The 22,519-nt window shown below is 39.6% G+C and overlaps 1 protein-coding gene across 11 annotated transcripts in view; it reads right to left on the reverse strand.

Moving 5' to 3' along the window:
- ARHGEF11 (Rho guanine nucleotide exchange factor 11) overlaps positions 1-22,519 on the reverse strand; it is a 120,615-nt gene that overhangs the window by 41,233 nt on the left and 56,863 nt on the right. For 9 of the 11 annotated variants that reach the window (XM_077156525.1, XM_077156529.1, XM_077156523.1 and 6 more), the window contains exons 2-7: positions 14,379-14,470; positions 13,134-13,232; positions 12,250-12,299; positions 11,426-11,483; positions 10,415-10,593; positions 9,473-9,544 (exon numbers count right to left, since the gene is read on the reverse strand). In XM_077156525.1, coding sequence (XP_077012640.1) covers positions 9,473-9,544; positions 10,415-10,593; positions 11,426-11,483; positions 12,250-12,299; positions 13,134-13,232; positions 14,379-14,470 — 550 coding nt within the window. Of the gene's footprint in view, positions 1-9,472; positions 9,545-10,414; positions 10,594-11,425; positions 11,484-12,249; positions 12,300-13,133; positions 13,233-14,378; positions 14,471-16,001; positions 16,035-22,519 lie in introns of all 11 variants that reach the window. The other 2 variants (XM_077156528.1, XM_077156527.1) reach the window with 1 other exon arrangement.

Consider the following 22,519-nt stretch of genomic DNA (forward strand, 5'->3'; position numbering starts at 1 on the left):
AGCTCTTCCCTCCTTTCTGCTTTTATTCCTCTGTTCTTGTTAAATCTGTCATCATCTCTTGTCTACATTATTGCAAAAGCTTCCCAGATGGGTTTACCTATGTTTAACACACTTCTCAAAAATAGCTTGAAATATGATCACTCCCCTACCGGAAATCCTTTGGTCAATTCCCCCTACCTTCAGAATAAACTCCAAACTCATCATGGTATTTAAGGCCCAGCACACTTTCCATACCCATGGATGGACATTTTCAATGTTCTTGTCACAACAGACTGAACTCAATCATCACCTCATGAAATTCTCTGACCATCATCAACTCCCATGCATAATTATTCCCTCTTGTGGACTTCTTTGGCATTAAAAAAAAAACTGATATTGAGATATAATGCATAAATATCACCATTTAAAAGTGTCCAATTCAGTGGTTTTTAGTCTATTCACAATGTTGTGCAATTGTCCCCACTATTTAATTACAGAACATTTCCATCACCCAAATAAGAAAACCCACACCTGCTAGCAGTTACTACCAATCATCACCTTCCCCTATGCCCTGGCAACCACTAATCTGTTTTCTGTCTCCATGGATCTGCAGACTATACAAAGTCCAGAATAAGATTTCTCATATAAAAGGACTCATAAAATAAGCGACCTTTTAGGTCTGGCTTCTTTCACTTAGCATAATGTTTTCAAGGCTCATTCGTGTTGTAGTATGTTTTAGTACTTCATTCCTTTTTATGGCTGAACTATATTTCACTGAACAACTATACCTATCACATTTTGTTCATCCATTCACCAGTTGATGGGCATTTGAATTGTTTCCACTTCTCGGCTAGAAAACTTCGGCTATGAACATTTGTGTGAAAAACAAGTTTTTTATATGAATATTTAGCTTTCAATTCTGGATATACATCTAGGAGTGGAATTACTTGGTCATATGGTAACTTTATGTTTAACATTTAGAGGAACTGCCATGTTGTCTTCCACAGTGGCTGCACTATTTTACATTCCCATCAGCAATATATGAGTCCCATTTCTTCATAACTTTACCAACACGTTATTTTTCCATTATTTTCATAACAGCCATTCTGGTAGATGTGAAGTGGTATCTCCTTGTGGTTTTTTTTTTTCATTTATCCAACAAATATTTATTCAGTGGATACTTACTTATCATCTACTATATGCCAGGTACAGTTTTAGGCTCTGGGGAGAAAACAGTGAACAAAATAGACAAAATTGCCTAGTCTTGTTATAGTGAAGAGCTGATGGACAGAATGTATTAAACATGTATCAAATATTAAAATTTTATTATGTCAATGCTGAAGTAGTTGTGACTATTAAGTCGATCTCAAAATGTGTGAGCCTTCTGCTTGGAGTATGTTATTTATTTATTTAACTTTTTAATTGTACAGTATAACATATATCAAAGAAAAGAAATAAATAAGCAATAGTCTTCAAAGTACTCTTCAACAAGTGGTTACAGGACAGATCTCAGAGTTTGTCGTGGTCCCCTACATTCTGAATTATAAGCCTCTGATTATACCTTTATGCTGGTCATAAAAGTGGAATCATACAGTATCTATCCTTTTGTGTCTGGCTTTATATTTCACTCAGTATTATATCCTCAAAGCTCATCCATCTTGTCATGTGCTTCAGGATGTCACTTTGTCTTATCGCTGCATAATATTCCATCATATGTATAATATATCACATTTTGTAGATTCACTCGTCTGTTGATGGGCATTTGGTTTGTTTCCATCTTTTGGAGATTGTGAACAATGCTGCTATGAACATCAGTGTGCAAATGTCTGTTTGTGTCGTTGCTTTCAGCTTATCTGGATATTGCTGGGTCACAGGGCAATTTGATGCTTACTTTCCTAAGGAACCATCATTCTTTCATAGTGGCTGCACCATTATACATTCCCACCAGCAGTGCATAAGTGTCCCAGTTTCTCCACATTTATAGTCTCCTGTTTGTTTATAACCATTCTTACAGGTTGTGAGGTGGTATCTTATTATAGTCTTCATCTGCATTTCCTTATAGCCAATGAAAATGGGCATCTCTTCATGTGCTTTTGAGTCATCTGTATTTGCTCTTCAGAAAAATGCCTATTCATATCTTCAGTCCATTTAATAACTGGGTTGTTTGTTCTGTTGTTGAGCTGTATGATTTCTTTGTATATATAGGAAATCAAACCTTTGTCCAATATGTGATTTCCAAATATTTTCTCCCATTGAGTTGGCTGCCTCTTCACCTTTTTGACAAAGTCTTTTGAGGTGCAGAAACATTTGATTTTGAGGAGCTCCCATTTATCTATTTGTTCTTTTGTTGCTTGTGCTTTGAGTGTAAAGTATAGGAAGCTACCTCCTATTACTCGGTCTATGAAATGTTTCTCTACATTTTCTTCTAGAAGCTTTATGGTACTAGTTCTTATATTAGGGTGTTTGATTCACTTTGAGTTAATTATTGTGTAGCGTGTAAGATAGGGGTCCTCGCTCATTCTCTTGGCAATTGATATCCAGTTCTTCTATACCTAATTATTGAAAAGACTATTTTGTCCCAGTTCAGAGGATTTGGGGGCCTTATCAAAAATCAGTTAACCATAGATTTGGTGGTCTATTTCTGCACTCTCAGTTCGATTCCACTGGTCAATGCTTCTGTTTTTGTGTCAGTATCATGCTGTTTTGACCACTGTGGCTTTATAATAGGTTTTAAAGTCAGGGAACGTTAACCCTCCCACTTTATTCTTCTTTTGTAGCATGCTTTTAGCTATTCTCTGTTCCTTCCAGATGAATTTGACAGTTAGCTTTTCCAAATCTTCAAAGTACATTGTCAGAATTTTGATTGGTACTGTGTTGAATCTGCAGATCAATTTGGGGAGAACTGACATCTTAACTATATTTAGCCTTCCTATCCATGAGCAGGGAATGTCTTTCCACCTATTTAGATCTCCTTTGATTTCTTTTAGCAATGTTATATAGTATTCTGTGTATAAGTCCTTTACGTCCCTGGTTAAGTTCATTCCTAAATATTTGATTCTTTTAGTTGTTATGTTAAATGGAATTTTTCCCATAATTAACTCCTCAGCTAGGTCATTGCTTGTGTATAGAAATGTTACTGATTTTTGCACATTAATTTTATATCCCACCACCTTGTTGAACTCATTAGCTTAAGTAACTTTGCCGTAGATTTTTCAGGATCTTCCACGTGTAGTATCATTATCATCTGCAATGATAATGAGAGTTTTACTTCTTTCTTTCCAATTTGGAAATTATTTATTTCTTTATCCTGCCTGATTTCTATAGCTAGAACTTCTAGCACAATGTTGAATAATAGTGGTAACAGTGGGCATCCTTGTCTTGTACCTTAGTATCTTAGGGGGAAGATTTTCAGTGTCTCTCCATTGATGAGAGAGAGATGCTGGCTATTGGTTTTTCATATATTCCCTTTATCATATTGAGGTAGTTACCTTTGATTCCTATCTTTCAGAGTGTTTTTATCAGAAAAAGATGCTGAATTTTGTCGAATGCTTTTTCAGCATCAACTGAGATGATCAGTAATTTTTCCCTTTTGTTAATATGCTGTATTACATTAATTGATGTTCTTGTGTTGAGCCATCCTTGCATTCTTGGTATAAACCCCACTTGGTCATGGTGTATAATTCTTTTTTTGTGTGTGTGTATAATTCTTTTAATGTGTTTTTGGGTTCAACTTGCTAATATTTTATTGAGAATTTTTGCATCTATGTTCATTAGGGAGATTGGCCTGTAATTCTCCTTTCTTATAGCATCTTTACCTATATTGGTATTAAAATGATATTAGCTTCATAAAATGAGTTAGGTAGAGTTTCTTTTTTCTCAATTTTTTGGAAAAGGTTGAGCAGGATTGGTGTTAGTTCCTTTTGGAACGTTTAATAAAATCCCCTGTGAAGCCATCTGGCCCTGGGCTTTTCTTTGCAGGAAGATTTTTGATGACTGATTGAATCTCTTTACTTGTGACTGGTTTGTTGAGATCTTGTATTTCTTCCTGAGTCAGTGTAGCTTGTTTGTGTGTCTCCAGGAATTTGTCCATTTCATCTAAGTTGTCTAGTTTGTTGGCGTATGGTTGTTCATAGTATCCTCTTATGATTTATTTCTTCAAGGTCAGTGGTAACAGACCCCTTCTTGTTTCTGATTTTGTTTATTTGTATCCTCTCTCTTTTTTTCTTTGTCAGTCTTGCTGGTGGCCAATCAATTTAATTGATTTTCTCAAAGAACCAACTTCTGGTTTTACTGATTCTTTCTATTGCTCTTTTGTTCTCCCATTCACTTATCTCTACTTTAATCTTTGTTATTTCTTTTCTCCTATTTGCTTTGGGGTTAGTTTGCTGCAATTTTTCAAGTTCCCCCAGGTTTGCTGTTAACTCTTTGATTTTTGCTCTTTCTTGTTTTTTAACGTAGGCATTTAGGGCAATAAATTTCCCTCTCAGCACAACCTATGTCACATCCCATAAGTTCTGATAAGTTGTATTCTCATTTTCATTCATTTCCAGATAGCTACTGATTTCTCTATCAATTTTTCCTTTGACCCACTGGTTGTTTAAGTGTATGTTATTGAATCTCCATATATTTGTGAATGTTTTCATTCTTTGGTCTCAAGATCCAGCTTCATTCATTGTGATCAGAGAAAGCGCTTTGAGTAATTTCAATATTTTTATATTTATAAAGACCTGTTCTGTACCCCAGCATATGATCTATCCAATGTAGGGCTATATCTGTCTGCATTGTAATATGCTTAGTGATCTTCTGCTGTTTTCGTGGTATGTAGATATCTTAATTGATTTACTTTGGGAGTTGAGTTCTCTCAATAGTCTAAGGCCTTGTGTTTGCAGGAGAATGTTCCATAAGCACTAGAGAAGAATATATAACCTTGTGCTTTGGGGTACTATGATCTATATATGTCTGTTAGGTCTAATTCATTTATCAAGTTATTTAACTTCTCTATTTCCTTGTTGATCTTCTGTCTGGTTGTTCTAGCTATAGAGGAGAGTAGTGTATTGAAGTCTCCTACTATTATTATTGAAACACCTATCTCTCCCTTCAGTTTTGCCAATGTCTCTCTCATGTACTTTGGAGCTCTCTGATTGGGAACACACATTAACGATTGTTTTATCTTCTGGGTGAATTAATTCTTTAATTAGTACACAGTGTCCTTCTTTGTCTCTTATGATGTCTTTACATTTAAAGTCTATTTTATCGGATATTAGTATAGCTATTCCTGCTTTCTTTTGGTTACAACTTGCATGGAAAATCTTTTTCCATCCTTTCACTTTCAATCTATTTGTATCCTTGTGTCTAAGTTTCTTGTAAGCAGCAAATAGCTAGACTATGTTTCTTACTCCATTCTGCCAGTCTATATCTTTTAATTGATAAGTTTAGTCCATCAACATTCAAAGTCATTACTGGAAATGCATTTCTTGATTCCACTATCTTATCTTTTTTATTTTATTTGCTAGATCTATATATTGTTTTCCCTCTTTCTCTCTGTATGGCCTTAAGGGTAATTTAAAGAATATATATTCTGTGCCCTCCTCCAGACTTCCCTCAACTGTCTTTTTTTTTTCCAGCCAGCAGAACTCCTTTTAGGATTTCTTATTGGGCTGGTCTCTTGTTGAAAAATTGTTTCAGGACTTCTTTGTCTGTGAAAACTTTCAACTCCCCCTCAGTTTTGAAGGACAATTTGGCTGAGTACAGAATTCTTGGCTGGAAGTCTTTCTCTTTCAGGATCTTGACTATATCATATCAGGGTGCTAGTTAAGTAGTTTGAACTCAGTCTTATTTGATTTCCCTTGCATGTAGTAGATTGTTCATCTTTTACCGCTTTCAGGATTTTCTGCTTCTCTTCAACATTTGACAGACTGATTAGTATGTGCCTTGGGGAAGGTCTATTTCGGTTTATTCTGTTTGGAGTTCTTTACCCTTCTCTGACTTGTATATTTATGTCCTTTATGAGGATTGGGAAGTTTTCCCCCATTATATTCTCAATTACTCTTCTTAGCCTTTTATTCCTCTCTTCTCCTTCTGGGACACCAATGATTCTCATATTTGTGCACTTTGTTTTGTCTGTCATTTCCCTGAGTTCCCATTCAATTTTTTCAATCTTTTTTGCCATTTGCTGTTTTCGGTCTTCAAAGTCAATTATCCTACCCTCTTTATCACTTATTCTTTCTTCTGTCTCTTCAGATCTGGTGTTGTGTGCTTCTAGTATGTTTTTCATTTGGTCAACAGTCTTTAACCTCTGTGATATCTATTTTTCTATTTATCCTTTCAAATTCCTCTTTATGCTCTTCTACTGTCTTCTTGATCTCCTTTATGGAATTTACTATCCCACTTATTTTATTAAGTAGAGTTGTATGAACATCTTTAATTAGTTGTTCCAGCATCTGTGTCTCCTCTGTTGGTTTAATTTAATTTGGTCATTAGGCAGAGCTACATCTGTCTGCATTGTGATATGCTTAGTGATCTTCTGTTGTCTTTGTGGCATGTAGATATCTTGATTGATTTACTTTGGGAGTTGAGTTCTCTCAATAGTTTAAGGCCTTGTGTTTGCAGGATGGCTATACAGTAGGGAGCAGGGCACGGGGTAGGGCACTCAATGTGGTGATTTGTTTCAGGGCAGGTATAGGGGCAGGTTGGGGACTTTACACTGATGCTTGTGAATGTGGGTGCCCAGTGGCCAGGGAGGACGCAGCTGTGTGGGTGCACTGGTTTGAGGGGTGTAACCCTGGTGTGCGCTGGTCTAAGGCATGGGGGCCTTTCTGAGATGCGTAGAGCTGTGGCAGCAGGACGGTAGATTACGCTTTCGTGGACTGGGAGCAGATGTGACCTGGCTGTGCACATCTGCACTTTCTCAGAGTTGGGAAGTGTGGCTGAGGGCTGTGCCTTTGTGCAGTTCTAAGACTGCTGTAAAGTGCAGTTCCTAGAGCTGAATAACGTGTTTGGGGGCCTGTGTACATGCAGGGGCCTGGGAGTGCCGTAAATGGATGTGCAGAGCTCAGACGGGGTGGAGTGAGGGTGTGCAACATTATGGGCGGTGGGGGGGAGGGGCAGGAGTAGCCTAGGTACAGAGGTTAGTGCCCACAGCCTTTATGTGCCAGCAACAGCCTGCAGGGAACAGGGAGGGGAAGGCAGTGCTCAGGAGGGGTGCAGGAGTGGTGGGTTGTGCTGCACTTGGGGTGGGGGTGGGGGGCAGGTATGTGCATGGGGGCTAGTGACGTGGAGGTGCCTGGAGCATAAGGAATAGAAGTGGATGACTGGGTTCAGGTACGTGGGGTGTGGGGTGAGTCACCGGTCACAGGGCTGCACTGGTAAGGGTAGCGCACCCAAGGAATGTGGCCTGGCTTACTTTCTAGTCCTGTGCTCCTGTCCATGCACTCCCACAGGTACCGTGGCTTCGTGCCTCCATGCCAGGCTCCAGCTTTCTGCCTCTCAGTTCCTTGGCCTCTGCAACCAGGACTGCTCCGTGTGGCACAGAAGGCTCTCCCAGGTCAGCCACACTCCCAAATCACAACCTCACACCCTCCTGTCCCTTTTCTAAGTTTTCCATTGAGCAGGGCTAAGCTCGAGCTAGTCTATTCGGTTATCTTCCCGGAATTCTCATTATTGTGGTTTTGATATGCCTTTCCCTAATGTCTAATGATGTTGAACATCTTTTCATGTGCTCATTGGCCATTTGTATTTACTTTAGAGAATTGTCTCTTCAAGTCCTTTGCCTATTTTTTTAACTGGATTACTATCGTTTTACTGTTGAGTTGTAAGAATCCTTAATATACATATTCTGGATACTAAACCTTCATCTGACGTATAATTTGCAAATATTTTCTCCCATTCTGTGGGCTGTCTTTTTCACTTAGATAGTGTCCTTTGATGTACAAAAGTTTTAATTCTTGATGAAATTCTATTTATCTATTTTTTCTTTAGTTGCTTGTGTTTTTGATGTCTAAATAAACACTGCCTAATCTAAAATCACGAAGATTTACACCTATATTTTCCTGTAAGAGTTTTATAGTTTTAGCACTTATTTTGTTAAATCCTTGATCCATTTTGACTTAATTTTTGTATGTTTTTTGAGGTAAAAGCATCCAAATTCTTTCTTTTGCACGTGGCTATCTAGTGGTCCCAGTACCATTTGAGGAAAAAAGACTATTCTTTCTCCATTGTTATCTTGGCACTTTTTTTCAAAAATCAATTGACCATAGATATATTTGGACTCTCAATTCTATTTCATTGATCTATAAATCTCTCTTTATGTTAGTACTACACTGTTTTGATTATTCTATATTTTGTCAATATTTATGTATCAGCACTTATTATATCTTCATTAATCCATCCATAGCCTACTGGATTACAAACTCCTCATTTATCTCTGCAAACACTCTACCCCTGAATCCTAACATCCCACACCCCAGGCATGGCACAGTACCTAACACACAGCAGGAACTCAATGCTTGTTAAATAATGAATGTATTTTCATATCTCTGTGCTTTTGATTTATGCTGTCCATTCACTAGTATTCCCTTCCTCATCTCTTTTGCTTATTGATGTCTCTTCAAAGCCCAGCTAAAATACTACTTCCTCTGTGAAGCCTTTCCCTGCATTTCTTATTATTAATTGTTCCCTTCTTTGTTCTCTTACTGCAAGCTATTTGTTTCTTCCAGTCCCTACTATATCATCAATTTTCCCCCATTAGATTTTAAACATGTTGAGGGCAAGATCTGTCCATTCTTTTTCACTTCTGTATACCACAGCAACTACAATACTGTACACACAGTGGGCACTTAAGAATAATATGCTGAATTGAAATGAAGGGATGAGGAGATAATTGCAAGTCACAGCTATAAAAGGAAGCTGGTTGGCTGGGCCATGGTGGCTCAGCAGGCAGAGTTCTTGCCTGCCATGCTAGAGACCTGGGTTCGATTCCTGGTGCCTGCCCATGCGAAAAAAAAGGAAGCTGGTTCTTCCATACCAGCCAAGTTAATCAGCTTACTATTACCTGAGCACACCATTCCTAGCACCTGGGAATCTCTTCAACCCCTCTACCAACAGCATCCCCACCTCTAATCAGCTGGGCTCAGCAATTACCTACCTACCCACTTTTCTCTTATCCTTTCCTCGGAAACTTCCAAGATAATTTTTATTTTCCTCAGTTCTGAGGTTCCCTCATTTTATTCTACCTGTCTCTTAGCACTTGTTTGTATTTTGCCTACATGTTCACTATTCTACTCTATTACCCAGGAGTATAGCTCTACTAGACAAAATCTATTGGCTTATGACAATTCTTTAGTGCTCCTGGAATTTCATTTACTAAAGTGTTTACTGTGATATGATATGACCTGTAAATTATATTGTACGTATTGGCAGATTGCTGTGATAAGGTATTATTATTGTTAGTATCTCATTAAGGCAAACGCCGGTCTATCTTCAGCAGTTACCTTACCTGTAACTCTTTCTCCTCCTGCCTCAGCATATTTCTAAGGATCTGGGCAGCATGTTTTTGAACTTCAGGATCCTAGGAATGGAAAATATGACAGTAGTGAGAGTTGGGGCACCAGCTCAATAGCTTAGTTCTTTTCTACCTGCTGATTCTTGGGCTAGGCAAGTTTTAAGAGTACAGCTTGGGTCATAAGTATGTCTCAAATAATACTCAGCACTGCACTTGAATTCAGTAATCATAAAATCTTATCTTAATTTTATTTCTGAACTTCCTAGAACCCCTTGGCTGTAATCAACTTTGGTATAAAATTGCTCACCAAAGCCCAACCTATTTGTCTCTCAGCACATGCTGGCTCAGGCTCCTTTCCAATCTGAAAATCCTGTTCCCTAAACTCATCCACATCTTGTCCTCCTAACTCCTCACACGGGCTTTCCCGCAATACTATGGTTCTCTTTTTACTGGTTTTGATCCTCTTCTGATTCTCTTCCTTTATCCAATTGGGTCTGCTGTGTCTCTCTTCCCAGCAGCCTTTTCTCTCCAGGAAGCCTTTCTTCTACTCCTTAACTGTAATCTACACCCTTATAACAATGACCAAAGGCAAATGTCTTTAACTGATGCTTTCTGCCCCTGCCTGGAGTTTTGCACTCTGTTCTCAGGAGAAGGAACACTCCGAAAGGGCCTGCTTAGAGTAATCCATGCACTGAGGAACCATAATGTATGCTACTGTCTAATAAAGTGTAAATGCATTTACACAGCAGGTGGACACTAGGGCATGGGACAACCCCATACAAACGCAGTCCACATATTCTGTTCAGCTCTTAGTGGTCTTTCATATATCTCTCTGGCTTATCTCTGCCTACCTATTCAATAACCTGCTTTCCTCCGCCACAGGGAGCTTTTCAAAGAGACAGCAGAGTGAGGAGAGGTGGCCAGAAGGGCCATTACCTGCAGAGGTCTGGGTCCTGTGATGCGTTGTGGAGGTGGTAGAGGTGGAGGAGGAGGTGGTGGTGGTATCACAGGGGTGACCTGGGGTGCTCCTACTGGGGCTAGATCCTGCTGGAGCCCAGAGACACCAATAGACGAGGGTGAAGAGCCCAGGAGGGTCAGTGCAACATAGGCTCCAGCTGGAGGAAAACAGAGAGGCAGGCTGGTAGAACAGACATTCAAACTACAAAGGAGGAGCTTCACAATTCATTAAGTTCATAATTCTGTAGATTAAGTTCTCTTCACCTTTAATGCCTCATCCATTCTTTAATTCTGCCCTTCTACCTTGCATCTACTCAATCACTGCTTCCTTCCCTTTTTTCATGCAGAGAATTCAACCAAAATTCCATTCACAAATATCTGTAAACATACCCCATGGGCCACCTCAGTCCCTGCTTCTTTCTTTATCTTATTAAATTAAGCAGCCATGGTAACACCCCTAGTATACTGCATGCCTGGCACAAAACAGGCACTCAAATTCTAGCCCTCCACCCTCCCCAAATTTCCCATACCCTTTAATTCTTTCCTCAACATTTGTTGCTTCTATTTGATTATCTGCACAGACTCAACTGTTGGGCCTTCCAGGCTGCAAATAAAGAATGTTTGTTTTTCCCCCCAAACAGGAAACAAGTGGACAAGAATGTTTGTGAATGGGAGAGAGGAGTGAACTGTGTCTGAGTGAGAGCTGGTCTCAGTAGACTATGAGCCAAACAAGAGTGGCAAAGATGGGTGTGAGTTAAAATAAAGACATATGATAAAAGATTAATACTGCCCTCACTTGAGATGATAATAGGGAATTGTGATGGCCTAAGAGGATTGCTTCTTGTCAAAATTAAAGTATGACTTTTGCTGCCTTGCACAGCTGTAAAGGAAGCCCCCTGGATCAACAGACCTGTTCTTTCCTCCTTCCTCCTTTCCTCTCAGCCCATCTGCTCCCCTACTTGCTTTAGTTGTCAGCGATCTCCCACTCACATTTGATAAGCTTCACCACCTCCAAGTGAGAGCTATTGGTCACCATGGTGCCGTTCACCTGTTGGAGAACAAAAAAGATATTAAGTAGTGGTGGTGGAACCCCAAAGGATTCTTCTAGGAGTTTAAAACACCTCTTCTTTAGGAAGCCATCCTCCCATGCTCCTTAGTGGCCTCTGGTCACTTGTTAAGTCAAATTCACACTATGAATTTGTTCCTGTTCACATCTGCGAAGGGTTCTGTCTCTCGAACTAGCCTTTAAGTTTCTAGGGGTGAAACTGCGTTCATCTGTTTAGTTTTGGCATGTACTTTTCCAACCATTAGCCTTATACACACATGTACATCAACTAAGCCAGTCTGTTTCCTCTTCACTAGAGAATTAAGGATTCTTCTTAACACTTCTAGGACTCTGCCTTACAGAACAATGTACCGAGGGGACAGGGCAGACCAGAGGATTTTAGAACAGGCAAGTACCTTGGGTCAGTGTTATATGGGGGAGAGAATATCAACCTGAGAGTCCTTCACTGGTCACAACCCCTCTCTATCAATCTTATTTCTGTCATTTGTGAAATCAGGATAATAAAACCTGTTCTAGAAGGTTGGCTACTTTAGAGGCAAGAAGGGTCTGCAGTATGAAATGCAGCCATCTTCATTCCCACTCCGTCTCACACCGTGCTATTATGCTCATGATCTGGCACTACTCCCTCACTCGGGGGCTCACTGACAGCTGGTATCAAAATGGAAGGATGCAGGATAGGCCAAGGCAAGAACCAACTCTGCACGCTCTGCCTCCTCTCCCAGGGGTGGGAAGGGACGTATGCACTCACTTTGATGATGCGGTCACCCTCTTTCACACCGGCTTTCATGGCTGCACCTCCTGAAAGGAAAAGGCCTGGTCATCAGAGCCCAACCACCTCTCCCAGAGGTCACTGAATCTCCATCCAAGTCCCTGTCAGATCTTCTCCTTTCCCAAACTTCACCTTACCTTTCTGTGGCGGGTTAGATACCCCAGCATTTGGAGTAAAATGCAAGATTTCAAGTGTCAGATGGCAAAAGTAATTTCTGGCCTATTTTTACATTAAATTCCAATTTTCATTTTCATTCACTTAGTCCCATAATATACAAAATTTTGTTAACTTAAAACTTTTTTTTTAAAAAAATTGCTTATTCCTTACAAAATTAAATCTATGCAGTATCCATCACTCGTCAAATGTGAAAACACCATCCCCTTATAGGTTCTAGCCCAAGGTATCATTTGCATTCTGGTACCTTATTATTTAATGTTACATTATATCTGCAACCATGTCCGCTAACCATTTGGACCAGTGTGCCTGTCTCCAATTGCAAACCTCTGCAGCACAGGGACTATCTGCACTTTGATGCGAACAAAAGGGCCTTTGAATCCTCTGTGGCATCTTCTCTCCCAGCATAAGGAGCTCCCTTGGAGGGCCTGAGGGCTAGTCTGCTGTTTCTGTACTTCCACGTGGTGAAACAAGCAAAAAATATGATTCCTAGAAATTCAGCCTAGTGGCTTAGCACTGTGGATTCTTCCCCAGAGGCCACTGGGAATCAGTTCTAGAGTATTCATTCATGCACCCCAGGCCTCCTGAAAAAGCATCTGCAAGTTCTCCAAGTGATGGGGCACTCTCAAATACATGACTGCTTAGTAACAAGAACTGTCCACTCCAGCCAGGAAGGATGCAACACTCACCAGGCCGTACAGACTGCACCAAAACAATGCGATCTCCACTGACTGTGAAGCCGAAGCCATGTTGGTCCTTTTGGATGATAACACAACGCTGAACAAGTCCTGGTGGGAGGTGAGAAAGGGAGAGAAGAGGGGTAGGCCGGGCTTGTCATTGGAAGATTAGGGCATAAAAATTCAGACCACCCAAAAAAACCCCAGTGTGGTTTTTTTCTCCAGAAACTCTTTCCAGACTAACCAAAATCCCCCCAGATCTATCCTGCCCAAGTACACTGACTTGCTTCCCTCTGTGATTTACAATTTTTTTTTACCTACTTTATATTCCATGCAAGAAGTTACTCTCTTCTGAGGTGCTGAAATATCTGTTTCTTTTGTACATGTCTGTACCTTTTGGCAAATCTGGGTGAGACTGGCTAAAGAAAGGGCAGGGTTGAGCCAGGCTATCACTTTGAAAACTAGTATTAAAAATAAACAGTCCCCCTGGATCGAAGCCCCAGAAAGACTGGAAATTTTATGCCAAATTACAGTGGGATGCCAATGCTTGCTGAACCTTTTAGAAGAGCTGTATCACTCACTCAGGTTGACTCAGTGTTGGCCTCTTGCCGAATTCAGGGAAAGACAAATGAGAAGAGAAAACTCACTTTTTCAATTAGTACAAACATACATACATAGGACTTATAAAAAAAAAGAAAAGAAAAGAAAACAGGCTTTGACTACGAACTCTTTCCATCTCTGTGGGTGTGTACTAGATATTATACAATGATTGTATCCTATAATGGCTAAAGTATGGGCTCTAGAGTTTAGGCAGAACTGATCTCAACTCTTGATTCTGTATGTCTGCATTGGGCAAGTTTCTTTACTCCTCCATGCCTCAGCTGCCTTGTCTGTAAAATAAGGATAATGAAACCCACCTTCAATAGTTGATGTAAGGACTTCAAAAAGGTTCAGCAAGCATTGGCATCCCACCGTAATTTGACATAAAATTTCCAGTCTTTCTGGGCTTCAATTCAGGGGGACTGTTTATCTTTAATACTAGCCTTCAGAGGGATAGCCTGGCTCGACCCTGCCCTTTCTTTAGTTAGTCTCACCCAGATATGCCAAAATTTCTATGAAATATCTAACACAACACCTAATACACTTTATGTGTCCAACATAAAGGCTAAGTTGGTTTACGTTTGGGATATATGGACAGATCTGTCTGTATCCATGTAAACCTCTGTGTCTATGTGTTCAATGTCCCGGGAAGGTTACCTGTGGTCTCAGAGGTGTTGGAGGGTTGGCGGTGGTGGGAAGGGGACTTGTGCTCAGGTGCTGAATCTCCCAGAGAAGACAGGCTACTCAACCTGGAGGAGTAAGAAAAGCCCATTGATAAGTTGGGCGGAGAGGGACCAGTCTTGTAGTAGTAGGGAGCCCTCTCAAAAGGGGTCCTGGACCTTGGGTAGAGAGACTGACCTGCCCACACTGTAACCTGTTCAATCTGGTGGGAGATTAGTCATGTCTACACCTTTGGTAACACCTATTAGGAAACCTGGGGTGGCAGGACAAGCATAATCTCTTTAAAACCAAGCAGAGCGTGAAGGGAAATAGCCCTTCCTAGAGTCAGGACACAAAGAGACAATAGCAAGAACGGGATGTGCACACACATACACGCTTGTTGGATCTTACCAGGCTGCAATGGGGCTGATGGAACAGAACGGAGCAGCAGAGAAAATGAATGCAAGAGAAAAAGACAGGAAAAAAAATCAAACAGCTAGTTAGTTTTAGGTGATGATTTGCAAAGGAAGGGGACATTGAAGGGTAAAGACATGGTAGGTCAAAAACATACAGAGGCATGCATGAACATAGCAGAAGGCTGCAGTGGTTGCAACAGAGACAATCTCTCCGATTTTAGCTTCTTCATCTGTTGTCCTTTAAACATCTATCTCTTCAAAAAAGTGGTCTCCAGGAGGATGTGGGTATTTGGTAGAACCTTGCTGGGTAACTGGCAACTTGTACACTCTTCTAGAAAGGAAGGCTACTGAAATAGCCGAAGTCTCTGAAAATTCCATTTATATTCTGGGCCCCAAGGGAAAGTAGGAACTTGGTCTGCTCGGTGGTAGGATTCCAAGTCCACATTCAGCTCCATTCAAACAGCCAGCCTGAGGCACCTTGCTCAGAAATTATCAAAGATCTCAAAACCTCAAGGTACTACAGGCCACGGAAGCAGTAGATTCAGTTTGATCTCCTCTTTAACTAGGACCCTTATAAGAACAGAAGCTCAAATCGTTGTGTTCTCCTTTTAAAAAAGTACACAAGCCACTAGTTATCTAAATCAAGTTGCTACCCTTCAGAAAGGGGTCTCATTCATATCTATAACAAATGACAATGTAGAAGGCTAATCATGGAAACATTATTTGTAATGGTAAAAGAACGGGAAAAATCTAAGTTTTCACAACGGGTGATTGGATGAATAACAGTGTATCAATAAAATGGTACAGTATCCAGTCATATAAAATAAAGAGGAAGTCTTTTGTACTGGTCTTTATCTCCCTTATATGTTATTGCATGAAAAAGGCAAGATGCAGAATTATGTAGACAGTAAAAAATGAGTAAAGAGGAGGAAGAAATTATATATATGTTTATATATGCATAAAATATCTCAAGTATCTTGGGAAAGGTATAAAAGGTACATATAACATTGGTTGCTTCCTAGGAGTGAAACTGGGTGGCTGGGGGACAGCGATGGAGCTGAAGACTTTTCATTATACTCTTTTGTAATGTTTAAATTTGGATTCATCTAAAGGTACTATCTATTAAAAAAAACAAACAGAAAAATAATTTTTAAATGTAAAAGAGGAGGTCATCTCCCTCCTCTCACATAGGCACCCCTCTTACCTGGCCAGGTGAGACTGCTTTTTACTGGTTGATCTTTGGTTCAGAGAGAGAAGGACATCAAGGAAGAAAGCATGGGGCCCAGGAGGGAGCGATGCAGGAAACGAAGAAAGAGAAAGAGAAACAAAACAAGACATAACTAGACAAGACAAGACACAAGAGATGGCTGGTTCAAAAGAAAAATCACAATAAAGTGAAGAAGGATCCAAAGGTAGTTAATGGCCACAATGCAGCAGAGCGATCTCACTAAAAAGCAAATTTGGCCATGTTATTTTGCTGCATGTTATTTGCATGTAGGAGAAAGGCCATCCTGTCTTCAAGGTGTCTAAGCCATTAGCCATAGCACCTGTAGGAACTACTGCCCAGGCATCCCCTGTTAAATGTTCCTCCCAAGTCCTTGACAGCCCCCAGTACTTCTCCTTAATTCAGCGTGAACAAAAGGTAATCATTTACTTGTTTGTAAGGTTGTCCGGACAAGTGTGTAAGGTCCGGGGATGCAGGGTCTCCAGTGTGACCACACAGAGGTGCTCAGTCCTATTCTTGGTCCCTGCTCTTTACTATTCTCCCTTCACCTGCTACAGTTTCTGGCTTCTGCCTTTGCCCACACTGTTCCTTTCCTCTAGATAGTCTATCTACTCCATTATTGCACCTACAAGCCAAAAAAGAGGTAAACTTCCAAAAGCTGGAACTTCTGGCTTTCTTCAGATTACCCTATTTCATCATTCCCTGTCTCACCTCCTGGTCCTGGGTAAAATGCAGCTCAATTCATCAATTAATGAAGATCCATTATGCTCTAGAATCTAGACCTGTGCTGTCCAATCTGATAGCCACCAGCCACATGTAGCTATTTAAATTTTAAATAAAATTTAAAACTCAGTTTCTTGGTCACATTGGCCACATTCAAGTGCTTCATAGCCACAAATGGCCAATGGCTACTGTATTGGACAATGCAGAATGGAACTTTATAGCACTGCTGAAAGATCTATTGAACAGAGCTGCTCCAGACACTATGCCAGGCACCAGGTATGCAAAAATGAGTAAGATACAATCACAGGCAGCTAGTGGATGGGGTAAACAGACAGAACCTTAATACAATGCTGACAGGCAACAGCCCCTGATCAAAGGGGGAACCTTAGAATGGGCCTTTGAAAAGTCTGCTACTCCAGCTGCTCATCTGATGTCTTCAGTTGGATCCAACACTTTACGACTGGGTTACCCAGGCTGGGCTTGACCTTGGCCTCTTCATTACCCCAGGAGAAAGCCCACTTTTATCTCAGACAGTTCAGGCCTCCTTGTTGCTTTATTTTTCTATGTTTATACATTTTTTTTCCTTCAACCATTTAAAACTGGCAGACGTCATAAAAATTTACTCCCAATAGATGGCAATTAATATTTTAAAACTTTAACTTATTATAAAGCAAAAAAATGTTTATTTGGCACAAAATTTATATTTGACTAATGCATTTCCTAATATAACTTATATGGAGAGCTTAACTGAACACCATAAGTACATGGAACTTTGAGTAGGGCATGAGATTTTGTAGGTTTTTCCAGAGTGATGCCCCAATAAATCCCAGGGTTATTTGAACAGTGAATAAAAAAGTATTTGTAAAGTCCTCTTGGGGGAACGCTGAGAAAGGGGGAAAACTCAACTTCCCCAAGTGGAGAATTCTTGATATTCTCACAAGCAGTACAGACAACTAAAGCAATAGGTGAAGCCCTCAATCTGGGGGGTTGTTCATATGAAACAACCCTGCAAAGGATAGGCTAAGCCTACTTAAAATTAGGCCTAAAAGACACCCCACAGAGAACCTCTTTTGTTGCTCAGATGTGGCCTCTCTCTCTCAGTCAACACAGCAAGCAATCTCACTGCCCTCCGCTTCTCTACTTGGGACATGACTCCCAGGGGTGTGGACCTTCCTGGCAATGTGAGATAGAAATCCTAGAATGAGCTGGGATTCAAGGGATTGAGAAAACCTTCTTGACCAAAAGGGGGGAAAGCAAAACAAGACAAAATAAAGTGTCAATGGCTGAGAGATTCCAAACAGAGTCGAGAGGTTATCCTAGAGGTTATTCTTACACATTATACAGATATCACCTTTTTAGTTAAGGTGTAATGGAGAGGCTGGAGGGAACAGCCTGAAAATGTAGAGCTGTGTTCCAGTAGCCATGTTTCTTGAAGATGATTGTATAATGACATAGCTTTCGCAATGTGACTGTGTGATTGTGAAAACCTTGTGTCTGATGCTCCTTTTATCTACTTTATCAACAGATGAGTAAAACATATGGATTAAAAATAAATAAATAATAGGGGGAACAAATATTAAAATAAATTTAGTGGATTGAGATGCTAGGGTTCAATGAAAAGGAGGGGCAAGGGGTGTGGGATGTATGAATTTTTTTCTGTTTTCTTTTTATTTCTTTTTCTGAATTGATGCAAGTGTTTTAAGAAATGATCATGATGATGAATATTCAACTATGCGATGATGTGAGTTATTGGTTATATATCAAGAATGGAATGATCATATGTTAAAAAAAAGTACTGAAAAAATAAAATTATGATGAAAGGGCTTCCTAATTAAAAAAAAATATTAAAAAAAAAATTTTACTCCCAAGTACTTCAGCATATACTATTTAGAACTCAGGAAATTCTCTGATAAAATCACAATGCCTTCAGCACACCCAATGAATCTAACTTTGATACAATAGTTCTATCTAATATACAGTCTAGATTCAAATATCTCTAATAGTCTCTGTAATGTTTATTACAGCTGTTTCCCAACCACCTAAGATTCACACTCCAAACAAGGATCTCAAATTGCATTTACATCATGCCTCTTTGATTAATTTTAACCTAGCCTGCCCCCTTTACCACCCATTTTTGTCTCTTACAACATGGACATTTTTGAAGAATTCAGATCAGTTAGTTGTCTTGTAGAATGTCCTACTCAATTTGTCTTGTGATTCCTCATGATTACATTCAGAATAATCTTAAAGAATATTACATAAGTGGTGTTTTATAGCTTGTCCTATTACTGGTGATGCGAGATTTGATTACTTAGTTAAGGTGGTGCTTCTAAGATTTCTTCAAGGTAAAAGTGTCATTTTTCATTTAAATTAACAAGTAATCTGTGGGGTGATATTTTGACACCATATGAATAACTTGTTTTCCAACAACGTCACCCAATTGTTTTACTTATCCACTGATGATCTTTGCTCAAGCCATGTATTATACTGATGGTTACAAAATAGCAATTTGCCAATTCTATCATTTCTTCTCCATTTATTAGGAGACAATTTTTTTAAAGAGGGTCATTACACCTGTCCCTGCTTCTCTCCCCCTGCTTTTTTAGAATAGTGCTATGAACTCATGGATCTTTTTGGTTACCTTACCTATAATTGAATACATTATAATCCATTCTTGCCACTACCCTTTTTGATGTCAGAAGTGTTCCAATTTGGCCAGTGAGAGCTTCTACATGCCATCGCTGGTGCCTCCTTCCTTTTCATTCATTCATTCATTTTTGAGTTGTGCCTTTATCCACCTTAGTATATTGAAAATGTACTTTTCTTAAAATAAGGCTTCAGTGACTAAAAGTGCTCAAGTAGTCAAGAGGCTATTCTGGAGGCTACTCTTATGCAAGCTTCAGCTAGATATGACTAATTGCCATGGTTTGTCAATGTCCAACCTAAATCATTCCTGTTAACACTAAAGAACACCCAGAGCGCTAAGACTCTACAAAAGTTTCATGTACTGAGTTTACTTTCCAGAAACCTAAAACCTCTAGATGGCTCCTAGGCCAGGTAAGCCCTGAAACCCAGAGGGGTCAGCTTCTCCAGAACATCAACTAGTTCCATCCCCCTATGTTATATCATCATCAGCCCTTTTCAACATACAAAAGATAGAATGGGCATGGCTCAAATATCCCTAAAGATAGGGAGAAGGATCAAAGGAGAAGAAGGAGTTGTAACAGAGAAGCTAGGATTTAACAAATGAGTATGACTACTGAATCATTTTATTCATATTTCTTTTTAGTCTCCAGTATTTTGGAGCAGCTAGAAGGAAAACCCTGAAATTATGGAACTGTAGCCCATACCAAACTTTGTAATCTGTTGCAATGTATTTTGAAATTTATTGCTTTTTTGCTTATATATTTCACAATAAAAAAAATTGAAAAAAAAAAGTACTTGTCTTAGAGATACTATAAATCAAAAGACAACCCACTAGTATAGTACATAAGTCACTTATCTCAGTACGGTGTCTGTTTTTTTTTAAGCAGTACTTCTTGTAGGAAGTTTATTGCTCACATAGTAGTCATAAGAACGTCAGATAAAATGATATACACAAACAAAGCAGGTTGACTGTGAATTTACATATGATAAAACTATACATATTTGAAGTTAGCAGTGTGGACAGACTCACATGGTAGGAGGAGGTGAGAAAGCAGTGGCTCTTAAGGTAAGAGTGCCCAAGGAGTAAGATGGCTTTCTCTGCCACGATGGGAAACAGCTACCACCAAGAGATACAGGCATGCCACGCACATTGAAATATGCAGAATAAATCCTGGCTCACTATACAGACAGTCTAAACGGACTTAACTGTGATTGTTTTCTGATACACTCACAAAAAAAGTAAACAGTAAACCCTATGAAGTAACATCAAGTCACTTGTTCTAGGTGGGATTTAGAAGATGTTTAATTCCTGACATTAATATCTGTAAAGACCCATGGTTTCTTTTTCTACATTTTCTTCACAACTGACATGCATTTAAGAGTGGGGAAATTTTGATGGTTATTTCACCTAATAGTGATAAGTACTCTTAAAACTGTCAGAAATATTTAATAACATATTTTACTTGTGCACTGAACAGATAACAGGAATCATCTATGGTTTTAAGCCAAAAGGTTGAAAGGAGTACATCCGAATTTTTTTTTTTTTTTTACATGGGCAGGCACCAGGAATCGAACCCGGGCCCTGCGGCATCGCAGGCAAGCATTCCTGCCTGCTGAGCCACCGTGGCCCGCCCGTACATCCAAATTTTAAAGCTTGATTTTAGTTTTCCATGTCCTAATGAAAATAATACGACTGCTTGTTTATTTGCCAAACTGAGTACTAGTTTGAGTTCTCAGAGAAAATTCAAAACAAGAAATGCCACACCTTTTTTCTCTCAGGACTGTTTAGAAGACAGACCAAGATTCTAAGTTATTTAAGATTCCTACAAAGCTGCAGTGTTTTGCTATGTGTAACTATCTAGAGAACAAATCAAAGAAGTAGCACCTTGATGTAGCAAACTTCCCAATGCTGCAGGAGACCTGAGCTGGTGTATGTCCTACTAGGAGTCAGGGACATTGAACAGCAGGTCAGAGTCACAGCTATTTTTATACACACGCAGGTACCCTGCTTTGTGCCAATTATTACGGCAAATGGTTTTCTGGGGGGTTATGCGTGGCAGAATATGCTTAAAGATCCTCCTGTGGAGATTTCTCTAGCTAAATGGAAACCCTTCTATAAAAAGTTGGCAGTGTTCTCTCTGAATGCCTTTAAGTTACTATTCAAAGTGCAAGTTTCTATTGGGGGAAAAAGGACATTAAAATAACTTGAAGGAGTTGAATTCTTGATATTCTCACAAGCAGTGTGGACAGCCAAAGCTATAGGCTGAGCCCCCAGTCTTGGGGTTTGTTCATATGAAACTTAACCCCACAAAGGATAGGTCAAGTCTACTTAAAATTTAGGCCTAAGAATCACCCTCAAGATAGCCTCTTTTGTTGCTCAGATGTGACCTCTCTCTCCAACCAACACAACAAGCAAACTCACCACCCTCCCCCTGTCTACGTGGGACATGACTCCCAGGCGTGTGGACCTTCCTGGCAACATGGGACAGAAATTTCAGAATGAGCCGAGACTCAGCATCAGGGGACTGAGAAAACCTTCTCGAACAAAGGGGGAAGAGTGAAATGAGACAAAGTGCCAATGGCTGAGAGATTCCAAACAGAGTTGAGAGGTTATCCTGGAGGTTACTCTTACGCATTAAGTAGATATCACCTTGTTATTCAAGATGTAACAGAGAGGCTGGAGGGAACTGCCTGAAAATGTAGAGCTGTGTTCCAGTAGCCACGTTTCTTGAAGATGATCGTATAATGATATAGCTTTCACAATGTGACTGTGTGATTGTGAAAACCTTGTGTCTAATGCTCCTTTTATCTACCATGTCAACAGATAAGTAGAACATATGGAATAAAAATAAGTAATAGGGGGTACAAATGTTAAAATAAATTTAGTTTGAAATGCTAGTGATAAATGAAAGCGAAGGGTAAGGGGTATGATATGTATAATCTTTTTTTTTCTGTTATCGTTTTATTTCTTTTTCTGATGTCTTTTTATTTCTTTTTCTGAATTGATGCAAATGTTCTAAGAAATGATGACTATGCAACTATGTGATGATATTGAGAATTACTGAATATATATGTAGAACGCAATTATATGTTAAAGTTTTTGTTTGTTCTTAATTTTTTTTAATTAA

The sequence above is a fragment of the Tamandua tetradactyla genome, chromosome 4 (genome assembly GCF_023851605.1).
Source record: "Tamandua tetradactyla isolate mTamTet1 chromosome 4, mTamTet1.pri, whole genome shotgun sequence".
NCBI lineage: Eukaryota > Metazoa > Chordata > Mammalia > Pilosa > Myrmecophagidae > Tamandua > Tamandua tetradactyla.